The sequence below is a fragment of the Mustela nivalis genome (assembly GCF_964662115.1).
Source record: "Mustela nivalis genome assembly, contig: HAP1_SCAFFOLD_2054, whole genome shotgun sequence".
Lineage (NCBI taxonomy): Eukaryota > Metazoa > Chordata > Mammalia > Carnivora > Mustelidae > Mustela > Mustela nivalis.
Genome location: NW_028134610.1, coordinates 42,080 through 69,274, shown reverse-complemented (window position 1 = coordinate 69,274; position 27,195 = coordinate 42,080). Strand labels below are relative to the sequence as shown.

The window sequence follows — 27,195 nt, the reverse complement described above, 5'->3', positions numbered from 1 at the left end:
CCTTAACTGACTTTAGGGCTCTGAGATGAAGCTCTAGCCTACCCTATTCACCTTCATTCCTTTGACATGCTCTTTTAGGTATCCTGACTCGTATTAAACAATCTGCCGTTTTCCAAACACAACCTTCACTAGTAACTTCCTAGAATACATTTGATACATATCTATTAGATCTCTACCAGGTACTGGGTACTGTTTCAGGTCCTAAGGACATGCAGATGAGAGAGAAAGGTGAAGTCTTTTCCTGAGTTCCATTGTGTAATTTCTAAGCATTTTTGACTCTTATGCAACTATTATCATATAGTCATTTAAATCTATAGCATTTAAGTTTATTATTTAAATGTCTGGAAAAAATGCACAAGGTATGCAACCATGAAATTTAGTATAATACTCTAATCAAATATAATCTAGTACAACATAAACTGTAATTAATTCAAACAGCAATAATTCTATTATCAATGTACTTTATAAACTTACTCAAATATTGTGCTCTTTCTTATTCCCAGGAAAGTATAATAATAATCTGTGTATACAGCACTTTTTTCTGTCAGTGGCTCAGAGAAGTTATTATAGTCTCTAAACAGGCCTGTGGAATGTATATAGGGTGGATATTTTCTACTTTAAATATGAAGATTCTAAGGGACAGAGAAGTTGCATAATTTACATGAGGTCAATTAATGGGAAACAATCTAATCTTAATGTTATAGGCATGATCATTGTATATTTTTCATTACTTTGAAATAATTATACATTTTATTTCTTTAGTGAAAGAAATGATGTTTTAAGAGAAGCTGAAATTTTACACAAAGCTAGATTTAGTTACATTCTTCCAATTTTGGGAATTTGCAATGAGCCTGAATTTTTGGGAATAGTTACGGAATATATGCCAAATGGATCATTAAATGAACTCCTCCATAGGGTAAGTATTGTGCATTTTTAGTAGCTATAATTCTGTTATTCAAGCTGTCTGGTGTTTTGGTTTTACATATGATCAGATTATTTAGAGAGATGTAGTTGAGTCAAAAGAAGAATAATGGAAAACAATTACAGTGATAAAGTTGGACAATTTATGGCTTCTTTTGTGTTGTTAAAAATACCAGAGATTCAGGCCCTGCATTCTGTGGGACTGGAGTTCTTTTGCTTAGGTTATTGATCCTGAGGTTTAAACTGAATTCCAGTAACTACATGTATATATACAGAGGTAGGGGAGGCAGAGAGAAGAGACAAACCCTGTACACTACAGAGATAAGCTCTGTACACTGTCCTGTTAGTTAAGCTAGATTTTATTTTATGTTAAAAACAATTTAGGATTCAAATTAAATGTTTATAATACCAGTTTATAAAGTTCTGAATAGGTAGGTCAATTAAGTCTGTCTCTGAATACCAAATATATTGGTTTTTCCAATGATGGACAATGGAATGAGCCATTTACCTTTTTATCCAGGTACTAGTTACTCTGGCTTTGACTGTGAATCTCATCAGTGAGCAAACTGGAGGGATGGGCCCTCATTCTTATCAGTAAGCAAATTTGTGGATCCTTAGTCTCAAATTGTGTGTATTCATCATCTATTGTTCGCTTGAGCTTATATTATTAATACTGTATGCAACCTGCAGTTTCTCCAGAAATCTTTTTTAAATCACTTGGTCTGTTTTGTGAGTGTTAGTTTAGTTAAAACCTGGTAACGTGATCTGTATAATCCAGTTAGGGGATGCTCCTAAATTCTGATACATCACAGTGTTCTGTAAGCAATAAGAGAGAATGGGTGCCACTGTCAGCCACTCATGCAGTGACTTCTTCTTTATTTCAAAGTATATCACTATTTATGATAGACCACCTGAGACAAGGAGAGATTATAGTAACTGATGTCTGTGTATAAGATTTGTATAACTAACACAATAATCAAGATACAAATATTACTTAAGCAAAATTTCATTTTTAAAAAAATGAATATAAATAAAAATTCTGATATTTTCTTCTCACGCCCCAGTACCTATTAGATACTCTGATGCCCCAAATTGGAGCCCATTAGAAATTAAAGAGCCTCCTTCAAGGGACTCCCAACCCCTAGAAGGAATCATAATATAGAGTGAGTGTTCTTCTACCTCTGTCTCCACAATCAAAAGCCTCCATGTGATACTATACTGCACAGAGGTCTTATGTCTCTTTTGAACTACATAATTTTCAGAAGAAATTGTTCTAAGTATGTTCATTCTCCTGGGAAGGTACACTAACTTTTATGTTCAGATAGTTCAGATGAATATCACTTGTAAGTACCAGGATATGTAACACATTGTATTTTAAATATATCTGTATTGTATACACTTAAAAATGAAGATGATCTTTTTCTCTTTCACAAAGGCAAAACTCCCAAGGACTAATTTTTCAAGCTAGAATATAAAAATTATATGATAAGAAGTATAGGATATTCATGCTTAATAAATGAATGTAATGTCATAATTTTAATTGATGTAATGATTATTATAGTAAGGTATGATTTTATATCAATAGGAAACTTAAATTATGAATTTTGAATTGGTGGTTTGGTATGTACTAGAAAGAAATTTTCTGTGTGTGTGTGTGTGGGTGGGTGGGTGGGTGCAGGTAAGTTACTTCATATGAACCATAGAATAAGAGATAGGTGTGAATATAGACAAGTGTTTGGGTATTACACAGAAGAAGAAAAAAATTGAAAACTATGTTAAATGAAGAAAGAAGAGCCAATATCATGTAGTTGTATTACTAACATAAACTAAAAGAAAGTATCAGTACTATAAAGTCATTATTATCTTTTCTAAAATTGAGGAAATTAAGATATACATGGATGTTAAATAATGTCAAATTGATACCATGATACTATAAAAATGAACATATGTCCTGACCTTTATTTATACTGTATTTCCGCATAGAATATTTAATTTTCTAAGTGGAAATTTAGTGAATATGGTCACTTAGTTTTCATTTTGTTTGTTTTCATGTATATGAAGAAAACGGAATATCCTGATGTTGCTTGGCCACTGAGATTTCGCATCCTGCATGAAATTGCACTGGGTGTAAACTACTTGCACAATATGAATCCTCCTCTACTTCATCATGACTTAAAGACTCAAAATATCTTATTGGATAATGAATTTCATGTTAAGGTAATTACTTATGGTTTTAAAGACTTTTTTGTGTTTTTTCTCTAACTAACCATTTAATATCCTGTTTTCCATAGCCTATAATTCTTTTCTTCATTGTCCTTCTTCAGAGGCTTATATATTCCTAGGCCCCAGAGATAGATAGAATTATGGTACAAAATACAAAGTCATTATGTCCTTAACTGAAATTATCAAATAAGCCTTTTTTTTCTTTTGATTTTGCAGTTACTATAGATTCACAGGAAGTTGTAGAGATAATACACAAGAAGGTTCATGAGCCTGTTGCTCAGTTTCTACCAGTAATTACATCACATGTACAATTTCAATTACACATACAATTACAATTCAATTACACGTATAATTACAATAACACAGTACAATTTCAAGTCCAGGAATTTGACATTGGTACAATGCATGTATATAGTTTCTGGGTTGCTTTAGCATATATGTGACCATCACAGCAAGCAAGATACAGCACTACTCTATCATCATAAATATATCACTTATACTACCCCTTTATATTCACACTCATCTCCTCCCTTTCCACTATCCCTAACCAAAGACAACCACTGATCTGTTCTCCATCTCTTTGATTCTGTCATTTGGAAAATGCTGTATAAGTGGAATCATACCGTGTATGTGGTATTTTGAGATTAGCATTATCTACTTAGCATAATACCTTTGAGATCCATCCAAGTTGTTGCTTATATCAATAGTGGTTCTTTTCTATTGATAAATGGTATTTCATGGTATGTGTATACCAAAATTGTTTAATCATTGACCAACTGAAAGGTATTTGTATTTTTTTCCAGTCTTTGGCAGTTACAATAAAACTCCTACAGACAGTCCCATGCAGCTTCTTGAACGAACATAAGTTTTTGTTCCATTAGCTAAATGTCCAAGAGTGCAACTGCTGGATGAGGTTTTGTTTAGTTTTTTAGGAAACTGCCAAACTATTTTTGAGGGGCTATACCTTAGTACATCCTACCAGCAATGTATGATTGACCTATCTTTTCCATATCCTGACCAGCATTTGGTATTGTCACATTTTTTTTATTTTAGCACTGTAATAGGTATATAGTGATAGCTCATAAAGTCTTAATTCCATTTCCTAATGGCTAATGATGTTGAAAACTTTCTCATTTGCTACCTATATATCCTTTTCAGTGAAATGTCTCTTCATGTCTTAAGCCCATTTCCTAATAGGAACCTCTGGATTTTTATTATTGGGTTTTTAGAGTTCTTTAAAATTTTTAGATACAAGTTCTTCATCAGATATGTAGTTCACAAATATTTTTTCCCCTTTGGTGGTTTGTTCTTTTCATCCTTTCAAAGGGATCTTTCACAAAGAAAAGTTTTAATTTTGATGAAGTGCAATTTATCGGGGTTTTTTTTTCCTTTATGGTGATTCTTTGCTGTCATATCTAAGTAGCCTTCATCAAGCCATAGGCATTGAAGATTTTCTTCTGTGTTATCTTCTAAAAGTTTTAGATTTTTATGTTTTACATTTAAATCTAGGATCCACTTTGAATTAACTTTTGTAGAAAGCATAAGATTTAGGTGCCTAAAGGCACTAGATGTAGTAGTGATTTCATAGTTTACCCTGTATCTGATGGCAGCAAATAAAAAGTAGTTGCTAAGTAACTAATACTAAATGTAACTCACTTTATTTTTGTGTTATTTTGCTATACTTCTTATAATAATATGTGTAATTGGAGATTACTGTAAATGTCAAAAAATGTTCAAAGAAAAAATAACAGGGAAGTTAGAACAATAGAAAAATTAAACAAAAAATGTGAGAAAAGTTAAAAAAAAAAAAAAAAAAACCTCTGTTAAAGGCACTTCATCTCCCTAGAATAAAATGGGAGGGGAAAGGGAAAAAAGCAAGCTGCCATCTCAATAATACTAAAAAAAGAAACTCATCAATGTATTATATCACCTATAACCACATAGGTGGAAGTGCCTTAATGGTCAGTAAGTCCCTGGATGCTCACTATAATAGTCCCTTGTCTCCCAAGGCAGTTAGTCTATGACAGGGGAGTCTTAATATCCATACTTAAATTATTGTGACATTTTCTTATATGATCAATTGAAACGCCTTCCCTTTGTTTTCATCCATGGGTCCTAGTTCTATTCTTTATGATAAACTGAATAAGTCCAATTCTACTTTCCATATGACGGTCCTGTCAGTGTTTGCAGATGGCTGTAATCTCCCTGTCCCTCATATACACTTGTGTTTTATCCTTCTCTCTCTTTTGAATATCCTTAGTTCTTCAGCCAGTTTCCTTATTACATTTGTTTTAATTGCAGGTGCTATCCAGATGCTTTAGTGTTAAACCTCTGTTCAATTTTTATCCTCACAATGAAAAAAAATACTCCTAATATGACCTTATGAATATAGACTTGAATGGAAGTGTCATTTCCCTGGTCCCTAAGCACTTTAATACTCAATGATTCATTGGCTTGGGGGGGGGGGTTGATCATATCACAACATTTAAATTAGGCTTAGCATCAACAAGCCCTGAGAGGTTCTTTTATTCAGGTATTATTACTTAAGCCACATCTCCTTATCATGTACTTTACAGAATACTTTTTGAACATGATCAGATATTATTTTGTTAGATTTAAGTGATCACTTCAGCCTCTTAAGATCTTTTTCAGAATTATTTCTGTAGATCAAGGTTTTAACTTGTCTCCCAGCTTTGTGTCATCCTTAGATTTAATTAGCTAGTTTTTGTATCTTTAAGTCATGATTAAATATTAACCAGTACTCGGATCAGAGCCACATAACATGGTGCTTAGAACCTCCCTGCAGGTCAATATCAATCCTTAATTAGCACTTTTAAAGAATAATCACTAATTTTGTGTGGAATACTTAGGAAAGAACAGTTATACTGCCCATATTTCTCCATTTTGTTCTTAAGAATATCATCAGAAAAAAGAAAAAAATGTAATCAGGAGACCTTGCTTGACTACTTTTCCAGTTTTCCTCCTGGCTTATTCCCTCATCTTCAGAGTGGATTTCTCTGATGATCCACCCAGTTCCTCTGTGTCTTTGTACCTTGATTTATGCTTCTTCATATTATTTTTCACCATCCATCATAATATTTTTATTAATGTGTTTATTGACTCTCTCCCCCAATTAGAATATAAACTCCATGAAGACTGAAATTTAGTCTATTTTATTAACTGACACCTGCTCAGCACATGCCATACTGAAGCATTAACCAAGTATTTGTTGAATAAACAAATGAGTGAATTCCATATCTTCTATATATACCAGATAGGCCTGATAATGTTATAGTCAAGCATGTTATTATAAAATAACAAAGTGTTTTATAACATGCAAACTGTTTTAATATTTAATTTTTGACAGTATTACTACTGTCAAAAAAGGAGATAAAATTGGTCATAATTTTAATCAGTAAATATTTATGGAGCAGCCATGACATTGTGCCAAGCTCTTGAGATATAGCACATGAGACCTGAAATTGACCACTGGTCTGGTATTATTTGTTTTTCATGAATTCTTGCTGGCATCCCTTATATTAAATTTTCTAAATTTTTTAAGCAGGGATTAAAGTGTCTACCAATAGTGTTTACCAATAAGTAGATATGCAAAATCAACATTTTTTTTCCTTTTTGAAAGTCAAAATGGCATTTACTCTTCTCATATCCTATAGTGCCCCTCCATTCTGTCCCACAAAGAACACTAATAGCACCATGGAGGTATTTCCAAGCATTCTCAATAACCTGAAATATATATAAAATAACCTGAGATTTGCACTTTTTAAACCTTTCAGTGTCCTTGGACTTGACTTTCTTCATCTCAGTCTGGAAACTATAGTTAACAGAGTAAACAGAGGCAAAGTAATAGGTAATGATTCCTACTTTCTTCTTTTCACTGACCAACAAGGTATCCTTGGTCTTTGATATGAACAGAATTTAGAATAGTTTGACTTTGTTTAGTTTTTGTAATTTTTATTAATTTTCATATATACAAAGCTGTGACCTTTCTAATACTATTCTTATAAATTAGCAACATTCTTTTACATGCATCCTATGTGTCTCTACTTTTTACTATAATTTATAAATGTCCCTTTAAAGTCAAAGTTTATCACCAACCATGAAAAAGTAATGGTTATTTAATCTACCTATCTTCTTGGAAAGGCCTTTAAATGAAGTGCAAAATATCTTTAAAAATACTTAACGTGGGGCTCCTGGGTTAAAGCCTCTGCCTTAGGCTCAGGTCATGATCCTGGGATCCTGGGATCGAGCCCCACATCGGGCTCCCTGCTCAGCAAGGAGCCTGCTTCCCCCTCTCTCTACCTGCCTCTCTGCCTACGTGTGATCTCTGTCTGTCAAATAAATAAATAAAATCTTTAAAAAATAAAAATAAATAAAAATACTTAACAAAATTAAATGGAAGTTTATATCTTGCTACCATTTTCTGAAATAAGTTTTCTCACTGGAATGCTGAAGCATAGTATGCAGAAGTATAGTATCTCAAAGAAAAATATTTACTCTGATTAAGGTCAACTAAGATTTTTCTACTTTAAAAAGAATACATTCAGTTTGGTTATCTATTAAGTGTCCTTTAGTGCACCTTAGATACCAATGAACTAGTGATAGGCTTTTTTGGAATGAAAATATTTATATGTGCCATATTCACTTTCTCTGCTATTCTCAGGCCAGTGTGGGAACCAGAATACTTCAGGTTTATTCTTCATAACTTCTTCCGTGATAACTTTATAGTTTTGTAGATAAGGATAGTATATGTAAATGATAATAGCTATTCTAATAGAGTGAGAGGATCATGAATGATTTTTATGAGTAGTGTGTTTTAATTTCCTCTGATTTTATAAAGTCATATTTTTAGTTAAAAAGAAAACCCTTAGCTTCAAATGCATGTTAAGATCTTGTGTAGAATGGGAAAAATTCTTATTCTCTGTCTTCATGGCTGAATGATAAATTTATCAAGACCTTCAAGAAATCATGGAATTCTTTTTCCTTCCCTCACTCTATCCACTTTTATCCTTCTGTTGAAGATCCAGATTTAATAAGTCATGCCTTTTATAATGGTATTATTTATAACAGAGAAAGGGGAGAAATAGGGGTACCTGGGCGGCTCAGTGGGTTAAAGCCTCTGCCTTCAGCTCAGGCCATGATCCCCTGGGTCCTGGTATCAAGCCCCACATCTGGCTCTCTGCTCAGCGGAGAGCCTGCTTCCCCCTCTCTCTTTGCCTGCCTCTCTGCCTACTTGTGATCTTTGTCAGATAAATAAAATCTTCAAAAAAAAGAAAAAGAAGAAGAAAGGGGAGAAATAAAGTACCATGTGAAAAACCAAACAAAATCAGCTCATAGATTTCTGATGAAGGTTTTTAGGTCAGGTTTGAAAATAAAGATGGAGCTGTTGGTGAAGGAGCACATACGGAAATAAGCTCAGGAGCACATTTTCTACAATACTGTATTTAAACCAACATTTAGCCCAGGAATTTGCAAATTATGGTTCAGGTATAAGGTGAGACCACATCTCAATTTTTTTTTTTTTTTAGCATTTTTCACTTGTGGCATAAAAATAAACTCTACTTATCATACTAATGCTTACTATTCTAGCAAATGTGCAGTTGGAGTTCTGGTTTTTGGTTTTAGAGGGTAGGTGGGAAGAACAGATAGTATTGAATAAGAGCAACTTGTATACAAAACATTAATAATATTAACACATATAGATCACTTATGTGATAATGTTCTGAATGTTTTGCTTAGAATCAGTCATTTAATTTTCTCACTGCAACCCTGCAATAAAGACAGTGTTATTATCCCCAGTTTGCAGGTGGGTGATCACACAGAGACACAGAAAAATTTAAAACTTCCTCAAGTTCACACACAGTTAATTAAGTGGTAGAATTGGAATATAAATAAAATACAACTTAAGGCTCTACAACCTGTGTTCTTAGCCATGTGGTATATTGCCTTTGAGAATCCAGCTTAGCTTTTCATGTATTGGCACCATGTTTTCTCTTGGTCTTTTCTATTTTTTTCTTAGACTTACCCTTTTATTTTAATAATGTATGGAAAAACGTATATAGTCTGTCCCCTCCCTTAGAGTAATATTTTTTTAATATCAAATTCATCTAAACACTAAACAAATTTTCTCCTATTAAAACTAGTAAAAATATGAGTTAAATAATTGAAACACAAATGGTGTGCTAAATAGAGTTCATTTCCCTCTGTTGACTCTAACTTATGCAGTGTGAAGATCAAAGTAATTTAAATTAAATCTTTTTATTTAAAGATTTACTACACCCTTTTGTCCATTAAATACTATTTCTGTTCTTATATGTTGTCTTCCATTTTTTTAAAAATAAGGAACCTTTTAAATAGGGAGTTATAAGATGTTGTGTAACATCTACACAAAATTTACAAGTGAAGCAAAACTGTAAGCAATATATCAAAACTATAGAATGTCACCAATAATTCTTAGGCATTCCTTATCATGGACTTAAATATGCTTTATATGCTAAATAAACAATAGATATGATTCTTTTAGTGGTAGGCATAAATCATATAATAATGACCTATACTATACTGGAATTTTACTTGCTTCAGAATTTAAGGTTGCTATTTTTAGGGCATTGTAAATAACATATAAACCTGAAGTTACAAGCAATGCCCAATTGCAATCATATTGGATACCAGTAGTTTCGCACTTCTGTGGGGTGTAGGAGAATTTTGAAAGTACATGCTGTAAAACTACTTAGCTTAAAAAGTAATGTTTGACATATATGCTCATTCAGAATTTAAGACAAAAAATACTCCGGTTTAATTTTTCAAAACTCGGTCTCCATTTTAAAATTTGTGACATTATGCTGAACTTCAAGTCAGTATGTGTTGCTTCAAGAGTTATTGGGTTCAGTACTCTAGAGTTTAATGTATTAAGAAACTGATAGAATATGTAGAAATTAAATATTTATATAGAACATTTCCTCTGGTCTCATACCTAAATATAATGAATATAAACAAAGACAGTTCTTGGTTTGGTTTGGTTTGGTTTTCTTAAGAAAAAAATTTAAAATTCAATTATTTACTTCTTTTCCCTTACAGATTGCAGATTTTGGTTTATCAAAATGGCGTATGATGTCCCTCTCACAATCACGGACTAGTAAATCTTCACCAGAAGGAGGGACAATTATCTATATGCCACCTGAGAACTATGAACCTGGACAAAAATCAAGAGCCAGCATCAAGCATGATATCTATAGGTATTATGTGTTACTTTTGCTCAGAGTTAACCTTGCCTAAAAACAAGATTAATTAGAATTTTGAAGCTTCATTTTATTTTCTTTTAAATTTTATTTATTTGAGATAGAGCACAAGTGGGAGGAGAGGCAGAGGGAGAAGGATAAGCAGAGCCCCTACTGAACAGGGTGTTGGATGTGGGGCTCCATCCCAGGACCCTGGGATCATGACCTGAGCTGCAAGCAGATGCTTAACTGACTAAGCCACCTAGGTGCCCCAAAGCTACATTTTAATGTATAATTTTTAGTCTTCTCTCATAAGTGTGTTAAAATAGAGACCACATTGGTTAATATTTTTCAAATTAAAGATGCCTTGCTTTAAGCCACTCCTACATCCTTGTAAAAATTTGAAGCATATCTTACTGTCCTGTCAATTTATAATATAGGACTAAAAGGTTTTTATCTTATGTGACATTGATGGAGGAGGAAGGAAAATAGTGTGGTTAACATTTAACAATACCAAAGGAAACAATACTTAGACCAAAAAAAAAAAGTTAACAGAATAGCGGCTACATGAGACCATCGTTTTTATTGCTCTTTGTTTTGTATGAATCATAGAATCATGGAATTAGAGGTCATAAAGAATCATCCACAACAAGTTATCCTTGCCTATAACTTCAGATTTTTATTACAGTAATTTGCTAATTTTTCAAATTGAATTAGTTCCCTTTCAGAACAAAATTGTATATAGACATTCATCACTTTGTCTATGGTGATTCTTTATATAGCATTTTGCTGCCTTATTACTTGCAAAAATGATATCTCCACAGTCAGCTTTTAAAATCAGTGCTCGTTTAGTTTATTATGTATAGTTAGTTTATACTGTCCTGTATGTATATTTTTATCTTAAACAGCTTTGCAGTGATCATGTGGGAAGTCTTATCCAGAAAACAGCCTTTTGAAGGTAAATTTACTTTCACTTCCTTATTCTAGATGATACCATGTTGGTAGGCCATATCCAGAACTACCTAAATAAAGCCCATCTTGTTTTAAAAATGCCTACTGTGCATTTTGTGGAAAACACACTATAAAAACATAACAATTTATCAATTCTGAATCCACTGTATATTGGAAACTGTACTAGAATAAGGGTTAGAAAAATATAGATTCTAATTCTTGTTCTGACAGTAATTAGCACTGTGATCAAGCCACTAAATCTCTTGAGTCTTCATTTCTTTTTTATTTGCAAAATGAAAATTTTAAATTTTTCTTAGATTCATTCCAGCTATAAAACTCTTTATTTGAAAATTTAATGTTTCTTCTATAACAAACAATGAAGAATAATTTTTAAGTTCTCTGATAACACTGTCTATTTCTTTATTTTGAGGATTATATAAGTCAGCTTGCTGTGTAATAACCTCAGAAGCTCAGTAGCTTACAAAATAAACATATGTTTCTCATTCACATTAGATGTGAGTGGCCATTCTTGGCTGTGCTGGGTTCCACTCAGTTCTGCTGAGCTGTGCTCTATTCATGTTTCACTGGCCAAATCAGATACATGACCAAGCTTAAAATTAATGAGTTGATGTGAGGCTATAAACTCCACCACAGGAGGCATACAAGTCTGCTGGGTTATATATGTGTATATATATGTCTTTATTCCTAAGATTTTAAGTTTCCCTCATTTTCATTTGGTTGACTTTAGAATGTATTTAAGTAATGTATTACATCGTAATTATTTCTAATGAATGAAATATATTTGTTTTGACAGAAGTCACCAATCCTTTGCAGATCATGTATAGTGTATCACAAGGACATCGACCTAACACTAATGAAGAAAGTTTGCCACTTGATATACCTCATCGAACACTTATGATCTCTCTAATAGAAAGTGGATGGGCACAAAATCCAGATGAAAGACCATCTTTCTTAAGTGAGTGTACAGTTTTAGTCTGGACCTTTAGAATGACACAAAAAAGTGAATATACTGTGAATAAAATAGTCCTTGAAAAATTACACAAGTTAGATGGCAAGCTTAAAGTTTTTTTTTTTTAATTAAGTTCCTGTTTTTATTTTATGAGATGAGATTGGAGAGATAAGGAGGGGCTGTTGGCTATCATAAAAAGGTTAGAAATTTATTCCAAGTATAGTGGAACATCATTAAAGTGTATTTCTATGGAAAGGACATCTAATTTGTTTTGGAGAAATCACTCTTATTGCTGTGTGGAAAATTGACTGGAGAAGGATAGGAGTGGAAGCAAAGAGACCACCTAGGAGACTCTAGCAAATGTTTACTAATTAAGGTGTTAATCTGAGATAGAAAAATTAGATAGAATTAAGATCTATTTCAGAGGTAGAACAGATCATCATCTAAATGTAAACACAGGAGAAAGTTTTTAAGACCTTGTGTTAATCAAAAACAAGATCCATGAAAAACATGGCAATTGAGCTTTGAAAAAACTGAAAATTTTTGCACTTCAAAAGATTCTATGAAGAAAAAAATGAAAAGATAAGCCACAAACTGGGGAATTATCTTTCTAACTAAAAAAGCAATGAAATGTACATTTTATTCAAAATTTGTGTCCAATCCTCATTAGTTCTATATTTAAAAAATCAAAAGGTGCTTATAATGGATTCACATTTTATTTCTTCTTCCTCAGAGCCATGTGGGAGGTTATCTATCTCCTTTGTACCTAGTGCCACTTCCAAATATTCATTTCTTTTCCATTCTCTAAAAATTCTAGCTTCCCGAAGATCATATTATTGGGCCATACTTACTTTTCTACAGACTTCCAGGTTTTTCCCTATTGTTTTCTTTTCTTTTCTCTTTTTAATTGACATTTAATATATTATTTGTTTCAGGGGTACAGGCCTGTGATTCATCAGTCCTACACAATTCACAGCGCTCACCATAGCACATACCCTCCCCAATTCCATCCCCCAGCCACCCTATCCCTCCCACACCCCTCCCCTCCAGCAACCCTCAGTTTGTTTCCTGAGATTAAGAATCTCTTATGGTTTGTCTCCCTTTTTTGTCTTATTTCATTTTTCCCTTCCTTCCCCTATGATCTTCTGTCATGTTTCTCAAATTGCTCATATCAGTGAGATCATATGATAAATGTCTTTCTCTAATTGACTTATTTCACTTAGCATAATACCCTCTAGTTCCATCCACATCATTGCAAGATTTCGGGGGTTTTGATGGCTGCATAGTATTCCATTGTATATATATACCACATTTTCTTTATCCATTCATCTGTTGATGGACATCTAGGTTCTTTCCTTAGTTTGGCTATTGTGGACATTGCTGCTATAACCATTCAGGTGCACAAGACCCTTCGGATAATTACATTTGTATCTTTAGGGTGAATACCCAGTAGTATAATTGCTGGGTTGTAGGGTAACTCCATTTTCAACTTTTTGAGGAGTCTCTATAGTGTTTTCCAGAGTGGCTGCACCAGCTTGCATTCTCACCAACAATGAGGAGGGTTCCCCTTTCTCTGCATCCTCGCCAACACCTGTCATTTCTTTACTGGTTAATTTTAGCCATTCTGACTGGTGTGAGGTGGTATCTCACTGTGGTTTTGATTAAGACTTTGACTTTTGGCTTTCTGACTTTACACTGTCTTGACCGCTAAATACTTAAAAGAAGCCTTCTGCAGATCACAGAGCTCTCTGTCTGTATACGACTCCCCTCTCTGATACTGCCCTATGAACTCTGTCTGCCTTGGTCTACCCAGACTCCCAGCCCCATCTCTTCAGTTAAGTTTCCACTCACTTGAGAAGTGAGGCTTCCGTCTTAAGCTGCAGCTAGAAACTCTCAACACAGTAAGTGTGGGCAGTCATAGGGCTCACCTGATTTGTTTCCCATCTCTCAGTGATCATTTTCCTTTGTTGCCTGGTATCTTGTATTTCGAAGACCACTGTTTCATGTATTTTGTCTGACTTTTTTGGTTGTTTTAGGCAGAGTGGCAAATCAAACCCTGTTGCTACATCTTGACCAGAAGTAGGAGTTATTTATTGGTTTCTCTTTGAACTAATGGCCATGGTGCCTAGATGGCTCAGTGGGTTAAGCATTAAGTATCTGCCTTTGGCTCAGGTCATGATCCAGAGTCCTGGGATCAAACCTGGTACACACAGACTCCCAGATCAGTGGCGAGTCTGCTTCTCCCTCTGGCCCTCCCCGTACTCCTGCATGTTCTCTTTATCAAATAAATAAAAACTTTAAAATAAATAAATAAATAAATAAATAAAGGCCAGAACTGGACACTAAACACTACTTAGCAATTCTGTTATGCTTCTCAAATGCCTACTATTCCATTTTTATATATCAGCTGTTCTGAAGGTATGGTTTAAGGACCTCCTGGGTGGTTGATCCCTGTGACTTCAGAAGAATTCACAAAATCAAAAACTCTTCAAAATAATAAATAGTAAGATTATTTTTTTAAATTCTCATTCTCTCATGAGTCTGTAGTGGATTTTTCCAAAGACTAAATGAGGTATAATGGTTTCATCGCTTCAACAAACAATGGAATGTGTTCTCATGTATTCTGATGTTTTAAATTTTTCTCAGTTTTAATTTGTAATATAGTAAGTGTCAGTAGATATGACACACACATACCAAAGCTATTTGGGATAGTCAGTAATTTCAGAAAATCCTGAGACCTAAAAGTTTGAGAATTGCTTCCTTGTGTCAATGATCATCTTGTACTATTGTAGGAGATACCTAAGGCCCATTCTTTATGGTCCCAAAGTAAAGATGAAATTCCATTTCAGTCCCCAAGAAGGAAAGTATAGGAAGAACATTTCCAGCTTCTATGTGCCCTTCAGCCCTCTTCCTCGGACCTACCTCATTTGTTAATTTTGGAGAAAAACTGAGCATGCTTATCTGGTCCCCCTTCTCAGTTTTTTCCTTCTTTTAGAAATCATCCTGTCTAAAAGGATGCATATTTTCTGCTCCCCCATGTGGAAGTAGATGAGGCCTGTGGCTGAGTAAAGCTGTGAACTCTTTCCAAGCCAATTGGCTACAGATCTAATGGTAAATTAACATTATCATTATCAGTAATAAATGTTGGTACTTTGATCATTATTTATCATTATTAGTGACTTTTGATAGATTCTAAGCTTAGGAAAAGAAGACAGGGGTAATAACTTACCCTCCCTTCTTAAACCTGCTGCACCTTACGCTTAATCTTTCCTTTGAGCTGATCACTGTTTTCACACTACATTAAGAAAATAGAAAATGTGAGAGAGTACTGCTATCTCATAGATCCACCACCAGATCTATAATCTTAGTTGTACTTGTAACCATCTTTCCTGCCTTATCTCATTTACAGGGGAAAAAAGTGTCCATATATTTACATAAATGTAAACATACTACTTGTGCTCTGAATCCCATTCCCAAACCCTCTCCAGCTTCTGTTCCTTTGTATTCCTCTACTCTTATAGTACCAGTCTCAGCCTGTCTACTGGATTATTCAGCTATCATACAGATGTATTTCATTATTATTCCCTATCTTTATATGGGGCAGTGGGGAGAGACATGACTTCATATGTTGACTTCAGGTTCCACCTCATTTTTAAGCTCCCATTCAAATCTAAACACCCTATAGGAATTGTCCATACTTCTTGTCTCTGCTGCTTTCCCTCGAATTCAGGTTTTAACAGACTTTTACCAGTCTTCTGTTCTCATATCTCCACTAAAGCTACATTGTTGGGATTACCAAGGATGACAATATTCCTATACTCTCCTTCTTGGGGACTGAAATGGAATTTCATCTTTACTTTGGGACCATAAAGAATGGGCCTCCTTCTTACTTGGCTTCTCAAAAGATTAGATATGACTAATGATTCCTTCCTTGAAATTTTCTTTCTGGTGGCTTCAAGATATAAGAGGCTACACGATTTAGTATTCTCTCTTCCTCAATCTCTTTCTCTTCCTCTACTCAATTTTGAACTGTTGGAGTGCATTAGAGCTCTAACATGGACCTTTTACTCTCTGTATCCTATCTTTATCCACCCCCTAGATAATCCAGTCCAGACCATAGCTTTATATACCATCCATATGTTAATCATGCTCATTTTTATATACGGAACCCTGACCTCTCCTTTCAGCAGTAAGTTCATGGATTATTATAGTAGTTGTAGTAGTAATTATGATTATTTCTATTTGTTGACTATTACGAATAATGCTGCTCTGGCTATTCATATGCAAGTCTTTGTGTGAACATGTTTTCATTCCTCTCAGATTGCTACCAATGAGTTGAATTGCTGGGTTGTATGCTAAATTTATCTTTTTTTTTTAATTATACCTATTTTTTTTTAAGATTTTATTTATTTACTTGACAGAGAGAGAGAGAGATCACAAGTAGGCAGAGAGGCAGGCAGCGAGAGGGGGGAAGCAGGCTCCCTGCTGAGCAGAGAGCCCTATGCAGGGCTCGATCCCAGGACCCTGAGATCATGACCTGAGCTGAAGGCAGAGGCTTAACCCACTAAGCCACCCAGGCGCCCTTATCTTTCATTTTTGAGAAACTCTCAAATGTTTTCCAAAATGGCTACATCATATTACATTCCCATTCTTAAATTTGGTTGTCTAATTATTCTTTATATATTGTAGATACAAGTCCTTTAGCAGATACATGATATGAAAAGTGTCCTCACAGTCTGGGGCTTGTCTTTTCATTTTTCTTGGTAGCAGCTTTTTGAAGTGTAAGAGTTTTCAGTTTTTTTGAAGTGCATTTTCAAACTTCTTTGTGGACCCTGTTTTTCATGTCATATCTAAAAATTCTTTGCCTAACCCAAGGCCATGAATATTTTCTCCTATATTTACATTTCATTGATGATCCATTTCAAGTTAATTCAATGTATGGTGTTAGGTAAGAGTCTAAGTTTGTCTTTTTTTATTGGATACCTAGCTGTCCTGGCACAATTTGTTGAAAAGATGATCCTTTTCCTATTAAATTGCCTCAGCAACTTCTTTCAAAAAGTAATTGACCATAACTATAAGGGTTTATTTTTAGACTCTCAAGTATATTCCATGATGTATATTTCTATTTTTATTCATATAATAAAGGCTCCTAAGAGGGTTGAATGTTATCAATTTGGGGGAAAATTTACCAAGGGCCTTATCAGGGAACTATTAGCACTTATATTTTGCAATTTAATGATTAGAGTGATCCAAACTCAAAGAACTATTTTTTTCTTATTTAGAATGTTTAATAGAACTTGAACCAGTTCTGAGGACATTTGAAGAGATAGTTTTTCTTGAAGCTGTTATTCAACTAAAGAAAACAAAGGTAAATTGCTAACTGAAATAGTAGAAATTGAATTTAAAACAATCGTTTTTATTCATGGAGATTTTCGGCATAGTTTAATTTAGTTTTTATCTAAATATTTTTATATATTTATCTAAATATTTTTCACACATACAGAGTGATAGAATTTAACAGAGTCTATGAATACTATTTTCTGTCACCAAAGAGCTTTTCCATTTCATTCCAGTGGCCACTTCTAGATTTCAGAGGCATTTCCAGAACTGCCGTATGTTAAATATAAGTTTAAAATGTGTAATGAATGCCCGTTATGTACGATGAATGCCCTAAATCACTAGGGTTTTTTAACCTATATTTCTTAACCTAAAGTTTTCATATATACAGAGTAATAGAAGTCTGGGTTCTTACACTTCTTTTTATTCAGTGTTCTTGGGGTTTTTTAAGATTTATTACCAAGTTAAGCTGTCAAATTGTATTAACAATTGAGGCCAAGATGTATAGTTCTAATGCTTTATTTTATCTTGTTTTATTTTCCCACTCAAAAACTCTCTATGTTACAATTAAATCAAAGTTAACAGTTTATGTGAATTACTTAGAACAATTGTCTTATTTACTCGTTCTGGCTTTTGTAGATTAGAACAATTGAAGGGACCTATTACTGCAAGGTTTTTCTTAATATTATCAAAAATTTGTTTAAAAAGCAACTACTATCCCTTAGGGACAAAGTAAGCATAGTTGAACACTTGCTGAGTTTCATTAAATTACATCTGAGATATAATAATAAAAATAACCACTGATTAACCAAAGTCTTAAGTTGTGAACAAGCATAGTCTACAATTTATATATCATTAAATGGCTTTGATTGCATCTTGCAGTGTAATAGATCTTTTGACATGACCATAGTTTAAAAGGGAAATGCATGAAGAAACAACCACACATAACCAAACTAAAAATTGATGGTGTCAGTATTAGTGCCTATTTTTTAAGAACTAGAGAAGTGTTTTAATTCTTTTGATAACTTTTCACTGCCCTCCCTGCTTCTGAGTAGGTAGTCTTTTCTAGAACATCAATCTCTCCAATTCTTAGTAGCTACAAACTTCGGTTATATATATATATATACAAACACACACATATATATATGTATACATATAGATATGGTTGTTTTTGTTTTTGTTTTTGTTTTGCTTTACCTTTCAGTTCTCTCTTCTCTCCTTAACAACTATCTCTTCTTCTGCCAAGACAAAGGTGGATAGAAGAATTTGTTTTCTTGGTTATAAATGGAAGAGAACCATTCCAGTTACTTTTTTTTTTTTTGTCCCCAAAAAACTTTTAACACTAGGATTTATATTTTTTTTATTGTTTTAAAAGATTTTATTTTTATTTATTTATTTGACAGAGAGAGACAGTGAGAGAGGGAACACAAGCAGGAGGAGTGGCAGAGAGAGAAGCAGGCTTCCCAATGAGCCGGGAGCCTGACGTGGGTCTGGATCCCAGGACCCTGGGATCATGACCTGAGCCGAAGGCAGATGCTTAAGGACTGAGTCACCCAGCTGCCCCAGTTTTTTAAATTTTAATTCAATTAATTAACATATAATTTATTATTGGTTTCAGAGGGGCAGGTCTATGATTTATCAGTCTTATATAATACCCAGTGCTCATTATATCACATGTGTTCCTTGATGTCCATCATCCAGTTACCCCATTCCCTCACCCTTCTCCCTTCCAGCAACCCTCAGTTGGTTACCTATAACTAAGAGTCTCTTATAGTTTATCTCCCTCCCTGGTTTCATCTTGTTTTATTTTTATCTCTCTTCCGCTATGGTCTTCTGCCTTGTTTCTCAAATTCCCCCTATCAGTAAAATCATATGATAATTGTCTTTCTCTAATTGACTTATTTTGCTTAACATAATACCTTCTTGTTCTATCCACATCATAGCAAAAAACTAGGATCTATATTTAAAATTGTTAATTTGGGGGGCGCCTGAGTGGCTCAGTGGGTTAAAGCCTCTGCCTTCAGCTCGGGTCGTGATCCCAGGGTCCTGGGATCGAGCCCCGCATTGGGCTCTCTGCTCATCGGGGAGCCTGCTTCCTCCTCTCTCTGACTGCCTCTCTGCCTACTTGTAATCTCTGTCTGTCAAATAAATAAATAAATAATTTTTTAAAAAATTGTTAATTTGGGGGCGCCTGGGTGGCTCAGTGGATTAAGCCTCTGCCTTCAGCTCAGGTTATGATCTCAGGGTCCTCAGATGGAGTCCCACATAGGGCTCTCTGCTCAGCAGGGAGCCTGCTTCCCCCTCTCTCTCTGCCTGCCTCTCTGCCTACTTGTGATCTCTCTCTCTATCAAATAAACAAAATCTTTTAATAAATAAATAAATAAAACTTGTTTTTTTTTAGGAGAAATTTAGGCTGCTTCTTTTATCTTTTTTTTTTGTGGTAGAATTTTATTTTTTTAATTTTATTTTATTATGTTATGTTAGTCACCGTACAGTACATCATTAGTTTTCGATGTAGAGTTCCATGATTTATTGATTGCGTATAACACCCAGTGCTTTTTAAATAAAATAGTTTAAAGTACATATTTTCAAATTCCTGAATACCACTTAATAATAGCATTGCTAAATTACTAAAAAAAAATTTACTTTCTTTGTTGTTCTTAAGTAGCTGTATTGTTTTTACTCAGAATTTTAATCTTTTTTCTATTAAAAAAATTCCTTATCAATTCTGTGAAACTGGTAGGGAAGAATATCATCTCTATTTATAAATAAGACAGCTGAGGTATAGGAAAGTTACATAACACTCTACACAGCTAGCTAATGGCAGGGCCAGGAGTAGAATACAAATATAATAAGATTTTTCATCAAGAAGGCTCTGGGGGCACCTAACTCTTAATTTTGGCTCAGGTCATGATCTCAGGGTCATGAGATCAAGCCCCACATTGGGCTCTGCACTCATTGCAGAGTCTGCTCCAGGTTCTCTCTCTTTCTCTCTCTCTTTCAAATAAATAAATAAAATCTTTAAAAAAAAAAAAAAAAGGGAGGGGGAAAGAAATTTCCAAAAACCCAGGGCTCCTGGGTGGCTCAGCCAGTTAACCGAAGTGCCTTCAGTTAAGTGTCATCTTCAGCTCAGATCATGATCCCAGGGTCCTGAGATGGAGATGACCTCAGGCCCTCTGCCTAGTAGGGAGCCTGCTTTTCCTCCCTTTACTCTTACTGCCCCTCACCCCTGCTCCTGCTCTCTGTCAAATAAATAGATAAAAGCTTTTAAAAAAAGAAAGGGAGGGGGGATAGAGGGAGGGAGGGAAGAAAGAAGGAATTTCTGAAAACAGATCACCAGTTAGGGTGACTTGTTTTGTTTGAGGTTCCTACATTTTTTTCAGTTCTTTGAACCAGGTCCCATAATTCATGTTCTCACAGATAGCGTTTCCTGTATCTTAAAAAGTAAAACCTGAAGCAAAAGTTTTTCCTTAATCTTCTTTCTAGGGGCTGATTTACTAGCTCATAAATAATTTCAGTTATCGTAACTTCAGTTATAAAAACGATGTTACTTATTCAAGGATATCGCATTATCAGAAATGTTTCAATAAATTTAAAAGCACAGAAAAACTGTATCTAACAGACAGATCTGAAGAATAATTCTAAAGGTTCACAGAAAAATGTATTTAACAAATGCTTATTGGACAGCTTTGTGCAAAGTACTGTGCTAGGTGGATTATATATACAGATGAATAGTGGCTTTTTTCTTCTAAAATTCCTTACCCATGTAATGGAGCAGACAGTCATAAGTATGAATAATGGAGGGCTGGGTGTAGCACCTACCAATTTCTAAAGTTCTGTAAACTGGATGACATGTTGGTTTGGAGACAAAAAGTATACTGACAGGTTTGTTTTTTAAATCACTCACTAGTGATGGCAACTTAATCTGACTGGTTTATAGAGATGGGAGTATATCACTAAATGATTTTAATAGAGGTATAGCATATAAATAAATTATCTGCTTTAATAGCTAGCGTTTATTGAATGCTTACTAAGTGATCTTAGGACTTTTTTGTTTATAATTCTCCTTACAGTGATCCTGAAAAATAGGTATTCTTATCTCCAGTTTACAAATTAGTAAACTGAGAGTAAGTCTTACGCCTAAAATCCAATAGTTAGGTATCCTGGGATTCTAAACCAGACTTGATTGGCTACATGATCCCCCATCATTCCATAAGGGCACTCTGTATCCTTTATTTTAGCTCTCAGTTTCTTATCTATAAAATGAAATAATACCTGTACTTACCAGCACAGTGCCCAAAATATAGTAAATACTTAAAAATTAGGATAGACACATATACTTACACAAATTGAAATTTATTAAGTACTTAGTTTGTACCAGACATAGTATATTCATTATCTCACTTAATCCCGAAAACAGTCCTGCATGTCCATCTTTTTTTTTTAAGACTTTGTTTATTTATTTGATAAAATAAATAAAATCTTAAAAAAAAAAAAGACTTTATTTATTTATTTGAGAGCAAGAGAGAGAACAGGAGCTGGGGGCGGGGGGTGCCAGAGGAAGAAAGAGGAATAGACTGCCAGCTGGGCAGGGAGCTCAACCAAGGGCTCGATCCCAGAACTCTGGGATTGTGACCTGTGCCGAAGGCAGATGCTTAACCAGCTGAGCCACCAGGCATCCCAGTATTAGTCCATTTTTAAAGATAAATTTGTTCAAGGTAACCAATTAAGAGGAGGCAGGATTCAAAGTTGATTTCTCTAAAGTTATTACCCCTGTTGTATACTGTTTCTACCTTTAGGTTATATATTATATTCTCAAATGATTTAACTTTTTCATTGATTTTATATAAACATGTAAAGTATGTTAAGCAGGTTGTTTTTACTCACATAATTTCCTAATCACCTCCAACTAAAGGACTTAAATGTATTAATTCCAGTTACAGAGTACTTTGAGCACTATTCACTTATGTGACAAGAAGAAAATGGACTCATCTCTGAACACACCTATAACTCATGGACCACAGGAGGTAAAAAAAATTGTGTTGACAAACTCAAAATGTGAGAAGAAAATGAAAAATAATTTAGTCTTAATTCCTTCCTTTACATATGGAAGCTAAAGCCCCAGGAGATTTTAGGTTTTATTAGGTGGCCAATAGCAATCTGCATTTCAAAATCCAACACTCCTCTAATTTTCACACCACTGTTCATCTCATTGAATCATACATAGTCCGTGCTCTTTTGTTTGTCATTAACTTTAGTCCCTGTCAATATTTCATATAATGAGTGGTGTTCCAGTGTGGTTCTTAGGCAAATCACTGATTACATTTTTACCATTATATGTATATCTTCTTACCCAAATGAGAACTAGTTATAGTACTGCTTTGTCCTTCCTCTGAATAATGATTAATGAAAGGAAAGTGCCATTTCCATGGCTATCTAAAAAGAAAGATTTCTTTAGTAGCATTCTTTCATATTTAAACTAATAATTTCTTCTAAGAATATATAAGACTTGCTATGTTATATATGTTTCTTTAATTTTGTAAGGTATAAGTTGTAACCATTTTTATTCTTTTTTATAGTAAACCAAAATCAAGAACCATTTAGAAATTGGGGTGCCTGGGTGGCTCAGTGGGTTAAAGCCTCTGTCTCGGCTCTAGTCATGATCTCAGGGTCCCGGGATCGAGCCCCACATCAGGCCCTCTGCTCAGCAAGGAGCCTGATTCCCGCCCCCCCTCGCCTGCCTCTCTGCCTACTTGTGATCTCTGTCAAATAAATAAATAAAATATTTTTTAAAAAATACAGAGGAAAAAAAAGAGCTATTTAGAAATTAAGGCTATATAATTTTGTGAATGATTTTCTGTTAACCTAAATCATTTATCTTCTATTTACTTTAGGAATCCTGTGGATCCTCTCAGCTCCATGAAAGTAGTGATTCTACTATAGCCTCAAAGTCCCTGACAGCTCCTCAAGAAAATGATTTTTTATCTAGTATGTAAATTTTTCAGTCAGTATTGCTTGCAAGTTTTCCCCTTTTTGAAGATTGTATTATGGATAAACAGTCATGGTTTGTTTGGAACATGTCTTTGATCTGCAGCCATAATTCATTTTTTAAAAGTGTTAGAATCTTAACTTGTGAAAATAGTAGTGGGATGTTCCACAAATACATTAAAATATTGAAGGCATTGTGTTAGACTCTGTGAAAAGATATTTTAAAAAATATCTAAGAGAAGAGAAATGTTTCTAAGTATCCATAGTATAAGATAGAAGTGATATATTGTAGAAGAGATGGATGTAGAGCTATGGTAATACACTTGGAAAAGTAACATTTTTTACAAAGCATTTCACAACAACCTTGTGAGGGAGATATTCCTCATTTTACAGATTTTTAAGATCAAGACTTCCTGGATCACATAGTTAGTAGCTGTCAAACCCAAGACTCGAAGCCAGGTCTTTTGATAAATATTTTCATGTCACTCCACTACACCATGTTGTCATCATGAAGAAATTGTTTCTGACTGAAGGTTGGACCTATAGTTATAAAGATGGGCATTCCAGGCAAAAGGAACAACATAGAGGCACAGAAGCAAGAAAACTCAGAGAACAGTGAGTAGTTGGGTTTAGCTGGTAAAGAGGATGAATGAGAGGAGATAAAAGGTCAATACCATCACAAATTCTAACACTTGGCTGAACTATTCGGGCTGCTCACTTGTGTAAGGAGCAACTGTTGCAAATTATTTGAGCAAGGATGTGACATGATAAAAATTTTTTGCTTTAGGAAGATTCATCCTGGCTAGAATACTTAGACTATTTTGGAAGGAAAAGGAGAATGGAGGTGGGAAAACCAATGAGTAGACTCTTAGTCTGTTCCTATAATATACATGAGAGGCTATGAGACCTGATCCTGAGTGCAAGAAGGGAGAAATGATGAGAGAGATGTAATGGAGGACACGCTGAAGGAATGTATAGCATTCTACCTGGAGGAAGAAAGAGGGAAAAAAGGAGCTAAATAAATTGTCAAGCTTGGTGACTGGGAGAACATTGGTGCTGTTAACAGAAATAGTTGAAATAGGTTTTAGAGTTAGGTGAATAATTGAGTTTTTAATTTTTTTTTTTCAAATTTGAGGTGCTTAGCAGCACATATGAGGTTGATGTCTAGATGTAAGACTAAAGATGTAAGACTAAAGCTCAATGAAGACAGGAAGTTTAATTACATAGATTTGGGAAGAGAGGTGACAGTTGAGGCCCTGAGATTGAATAGGATTACCAATGAAGAGTGTAGAAAGACACATCATAAATAGATTTAGAAGACACATTTAAAGTACAGAAAGAGGAAGAAGACACAGAAGAAATACAGGATTATGTGAAGAAGTAAAATTTTACAATTTATAATATACATAAAACAGACAAGCACAGACAGAAGTATGGTAAAAACGTTCATTATAATGCATTTTTATTCTAAAATATATTGTGGAATTAGATTTATGAACCAGCTTTAATAACAATGAAAATTTAAAGACAATACTGTCCTCTGTGTGGTCCAGATATTGATATTTTAGCTAATAGGAATAGCTAAGGACTGTTCTACCCCTAATGAAGATACTCTGTTTTATAGGAAAAACTCAAGACTTTTCTACACTGTGTCACTATCCAGTAAATCACAGTTGCAATAGTAACATTTCTGCAGTTCAGAAGAGGACATTTTGTGATCACAGGACCACCCCAGGCTCTTCAGCAGTGATAACTCCACTCTCAGCTGAGGGAAATTCAGGTAAATACTTAACACTTTGTAAATGATGCTGTTTATCTTGCAACTATATGTTCAGTAGATTTGCCATGCAATAAGTTTTGTTTTTATTTCTTCAACATGATAAATATATACCTTCTTAAGAAGGAAAGCACTTCCAGTCCTAGGAGAGTTGAGGGCTGACATGCGATAAAAGGTCCACATGGTATTCCATCAACATCTATCTAGGGAGGGAATGTTAAAAGGAGGTATGACTTAATATTTTACTAAAGGTGAAGTTATGTTTATTTAAAAATTATGCAGGTATCCTTTATATTAAAAAATATATATTTATAACATAGATTGGGTTTTGCCCCTGTGGATTTATTGCATATAAAAGGGATTTTTCTGGGAAGGAAACTGAAGGGAAAAGAAGAGATAACCCAAATATCTGAATGTTTCCTGAATATTAACAGCATCCCCCAAAATACTTGCATTCCATATTGCACAATCATAGAAAATTAAGGGTTTTATTCCTTATTATTTCTTTGTTCATCCAATTTTACTCATAGCTATATATCTGTCCTCAACTGATTTGTCATGCCTTGCTCTTCTGCAGAGCGATTACAGCCTGGCATAGCCCAACAGTGGATCCAGAGTAAAAGGGAAGACATTGTGAGCCAAATGACAGAAGCCTGCCTTAACCAGTCACTAGACGCTCTTCTGTCCAGGGACTTGCTCATGAAGGAGGACTATGAACTCATTAGTACCAAACCTACAAGGACTTCAAAAGTCAGACAGTTACTGGACACCACTGACATCCAAGGAGAAGAATTTGCCAAAGTTATAGTACAAAAGTTGAAAGATAACAAGCAAATGGGTCTTCAACCTTACCCGGAAATACTTGTGGTTTCTCGATCACAATCTTTATATTTATTTCAAAATAAAAGCTCATAAGTGACTCTTTTTCAAGAAGAAAAATCATTCTATTAAAGGGTATTTTTTATTTCTGTTGCCTTTATCATATTGTTTTTATAAAATCCACATGAGTATTAGAAGTTTTAATGAAGTTTCTTCTTCAGGTAAATATTACTCTTCTTCAATGACATTGTAGTATTTTTTTAAATTAATATATTGGAAAGTCTGCATTTTGCTACAAGAGTTCAATTGTTTATCTCTGGTTAATTGATATTATTTTTTAACTGTAATAATTATATTCTTGTATATAACAATGTCTTAAGGTGTCATGCATTTCTCATGGAAGCCATTTTCATATTCACTTTCTTATGAGTTATTTATTACTTGTCTAAGATGCAGTTGGGCTTTTGGAATGTAGCCTTTATATTTAAATTAGAGCTAGTACAGCATTTCTAACCTATACTGCTAGTTCAGATCCTCTCCAAAAGGCTGTTCATTAAACTTTATTATCCAGATTACATTTTTAAATCTTATTCACTGAATTCTTCTTTAAAAAAAATGTTTTGAGAGTAAAATGATGCAAAGTATATGAAGAAAAAATTAATCTTTCAATATATGTTTCTACCTCATTTCTTACCTCAACTAGCAACCACAGTAACCAAAAGTTAACAGCACAATGTTTATCTTTCTATATCCTTCTTCCTACTCATATGTATACACTCATGTGGGAGAAGGTCTTTCATTAATATTACTATAATACATCATACTACAACCTAATTTTTGCACTCAGTATTACATCATGTGCAGCCTTCCAGATCATGTATAAATCTAACTCACTCTTTTTAATTGCCACATAATATCAAGGCTGCTTTTTTAATTTTTTTAATTTGTTCACCAAGTTTAGCCAAAGCAAAATA

At 34.1% G+C, this 27,195-nt stretch overlaps 1 protein-coding gene across 1 annotated transcript in view; it reads left to right on the top strand.

Annotated features, from left to right (window-relative positions):
* RIPK2 (receptor interacting serine/threonine kinase 2) overlaps positions 1-26,806 on the top strand; it is a 30,271-nt gene extending 3,465 nt beyond the window's left edge. Inside the window, exons 2-11 of the mRNA XM_082750895.1 lie at positions 763-916; positions 2,983-3,138; positions 10,240-10,397; positions 11,288-11,337; positions 12,145-12,306; positions 17,583-17,668; positions 22,581-22,664; positions 23,532-23,625; positions 25,250-25,405; positions 25,980-26,806. Coding sequence (XP_082607021.1) covers positions 763-916; positions 2,983-3,138; positions 10,240-10,397; positions 11,288-11,337; positions 12,145-12,306; positions 17,583-17,668; positions 22,581-22,664; positions 23,532-23,625; positions 25,250-25,405; positions 25,980-26,317 — 1,438 coding nt within the window. The 3' untranslated portion in view covers positions 26,318-26,806. The remainder of the gene's footprint in view (positions 1-762; positions 917-2,982; positions 3,139-10,239; positions 10,398-11,287; positions 11,338-12,144; positions 12,307-17,582; positions 17,669-22,580; positions 22,665-23,531; positions 23,626-25,249; positions 25,406-25,979) is intronic.
* Positions 26,807-27,195: the final 389 nt, after the last annotated feature.